The sequence below is a fragment of the Seriola lalandi genome, unplaced genomic scaffold, assembly GCF_002814215.2.
Source record: "Seriola lalandi dorsalis isolate HSWRI2012SDOR001 ecotype SW California unplaced genomic scaffold, Sedor1 jcf7180002050678, whole genome shotgun sequence".
Lineage (NCBI taxonomy): Eukaryota > Metazoa > Chordata > Actinopteri > Carangiformes > Carangidae > Seriola > Seriola lalandi.
The window spans coordinates 7,841-10,770 of NW_019521231.1; the positions used below are offsets into that span (position 1 = coordinate 7,841).

The following is a 2,930-nucleotide window of genomic DNA, read 5'->3' on the forward strand; positions in this document are numbered from 1 at the left end:
TGTGTGATACCTCAACTTTTCACCATTATGTGTCAAATGCTTTGGTTTATGATCAGGTACCTGCAAAAGTCATAGGCTGAAAAATGTGTGTGTGTGTGTGTGTGTGACTCTTAATAGTGGTGAGTCTGGAGCAGGGAAGACAGAAAGCACCAAACTGATCCTTCAGTTCCTGGCTGCTATCAGTGGTCAACACTCCTGGATAGAACAGCAGGTCCTGGAGGCCAACCCTATACTAGAAGGTAAGAACACAAACACACACACACACACATTCGTCTAAACAGTTTCAACAGATTTTTCTACAGATAATCATATTTATGATAACACGATGAAAACACTCTTTACTGGAATGTTCAGACAAAAGCAAACAAACCACAGCCGCAGCCAGCAGGCGGGAAACTGTGCGGAGGGCTGGGTCTGAAATGACATGAGAAATTGTGACAATGAAAACACAGAACTGGCAGAAACATAGATGGAATGAGACGACAGTGACAAATATACTCTCATATTTCTTTGTTGACATTTATATCATATACATATCATATACATAAATAGACATTTATTCATTTTTAATGGTTTACATTTTTATAGCATGTTTTATGGCTCTGGCCTGTGAATTTCAAGAGCTTTGACATCAGTGAATAACCTGCCCTTTAAAAACCCATTTAGGTTGAACTCTGGGTGTAGATGATGAAATGTTTATTTATGTCTGAGCTGGTGATAAAAGTACGTTATGCAGTAGTATGTATACAGCTAGGCACATTGATGCAATGCAGGTGTAATTTACACTCTGATCTAGCACCGTGTGAATGTTTCCCCTAAATGTAAAACAATACTGCAACATCACACCACACTGTATCTAATGTCTCTCAGGTTCTGTCTCATGGAACTTAATGAAAGTACACAGCAAACATATTCCACACATAAGTAACTAAACACAGAGGACAGCTCCACTAAAATGTCAAAATGTAGTTTTAGCAGGTCTTGATCTGTTATTGATACTGACTCTTATGAAAACACACAAATATGCACAAAAACACACACATACAGCCAGGATCACATACACTTACCCATGTTGTTGCTCTTCCAGCCTTCGGCAACGCTAAAACAATCCGCAATGACAACTCGTCTCGTTTTGGGAAATACATCGACATCCATTTCAACAAGAGAGGAGCCATAGAGGGAGCCAAGATAGAGCAATACCTGCTGGAGAAATCCAGAGTCTGTCGACAGGTACTGAACCAAACGACATCACCTGTCCAAAGGTCATTAACTGTGACTGGGAATGACAAACAACATTTTAGTTTGTTGTCTGGCATTTAAATACTGTAACATACTATACATATTACTACTACTGCTATAATCTGTCTGCAGGGTATAAAGTAGTAAAAGAAGCAGTTTTAATAGCTCAAGAATTTTTTTCTACTGCATACATTACACTAATATAGCGATCTTACATCCTTTAGATACAAGGATGTTGTACTATCATAACATTGCTTTAATTTTTGAGGTATTATTATTTTGTTAATGTTGATATATTAATAGTTATATACCTATATATTTATATATAGTTCACACACACTGGCTGTCAGAGGATCAGTAGTTCTTTCAAACATTTATCTGTTTTCTTGCTGGTCAGCCTGTCTCCACACTGCTGTAAAGTGAATTTATCTTAATGTTTTTTTTATTTTATTTAAATGATGCAATGAACTTTTCTCTCTCCAGGCCTACGATGAGAGGAACTACCACATCTTCTACTGCATGCTGAAGGGGATGACGGCAGATGAGAAGAAGAAACTGGGACTTAGCAAAGCCACAGACTACACTTACCTGACAATGGTGAGCAATGTTTCACTTCGGCCGTGTCAGTCATGTCGTTATCAAATCACACTGTTCACTGTCGCAGTAGATGAGACTTTAACATTTGCATTTATTGAATGGTCACATCAATGGACATCCTCTCACCCAGTGAGTGCACAATAACCCTTATCTGACAAAGGTGATGTGATAAAAAAGTTAGATTCTTATAGTAGTATAAATATATATAGTATAAATAAAAAAAGGTTTCAGGGATGTAAATCATGCTTTGTGTCAGATTAGTGTCAGTGTAGCCCCAGTTTATGCCTCTCATGTATTAAAATAACATTTGAACAGAGCTGAGCCTCTGTATAAATACATTTTAAAAAACCTCATAATCTTTGAAAATGCAAAGGTTGCATAATTACACTAATCACTGTTGTGAAGATGTTTCCAGAATCACCAGAAGACTTTTCTAAAAATAAAAAAATTCGTACAATATTCTGATATATTCTGATCTCTGAATCTCTCTCTGCAGGGTAACTGTACAGTTTGCGATGGCCGAGACGACCTGAAAGAGTACTCCAACATCCTCTCTGCAATGAAGGTACTGATAAAAATCACACACTGATTAAAGTCTGTGGTACTTCATCACTTAAACTAGCCAGTAAAAATCTTGACCTGAGGAAAAATTACCCTTAAAAAGTGGATCCCCCTGTATTCTTAAGATACTGGAAGGTGATATTTTTCTTTTTCCAAAGAGAAGAGAGTATTCACAGATTTCCTCTGCTCTGTTCTGCAGGTACTGATGTTCACAGACAAAGAGAACTGGGAGATTTCTAAACTGCTTGCTGCTATTTTACACATGGGAAACCTCAGATATGAAGGTAAAATCAAAAAAAATCTTGGTGTATGAATTCAACCATTTTAGTTTCCTGCAGCTGTGTTTGCTTCTGTCTGTCTGCACATTTTTTAGGGCATCATTTTGTATTGGGGCTGGAGGTGCATGTCATATTTGTCCCCATCACTGTTACAGTTTCAGGTTGATTTTCTTACTAAACCGTCTCTGAACATTGTTACTGTCCTGCCACAACTGTCCTCGTGTGTAATGAACTGTGTTGATAAAAGTGCTCATA

The 2,930-nt window shown here is 37.6% G+C and overlaps 1 protein-coding gene across 1 annotated transcript in view; it reads left to right on the top strand.

Annotated features, from left to right (window-relative positions):
* LOC111649398 (unconventional myosin-VIIa-like) overlaps positions 1–2,930 on the top strand; it is a gene marked incomplete at its 3' end in the record, with an annotated part of 24,807 nt that overhangs the window by 3,714 nt on the left and 18,163 nt on the right. Inside the window, exons 3-7 of the mRNA XM_023399158.2 lie at positions 118–239; positions 1,088–1,230; positions 1,723–1,836; positions 2,333–2,401; positions 2,597–2,704. Coding sequence (XP_023254926.2) covers positions 118–239; positions 1,088–1,230; positions 1,723–1,836; positions 2,333–2,401; positions 2,597–2,704 — 556 coding nt within the window. The remainder of the gene's footprint in view (positions 1–117; positions 240–1,087; positions 1,231–1,722; positions 1,837–2,332; positions 2,402–2,596; positions 2,705–2,930) is intronic.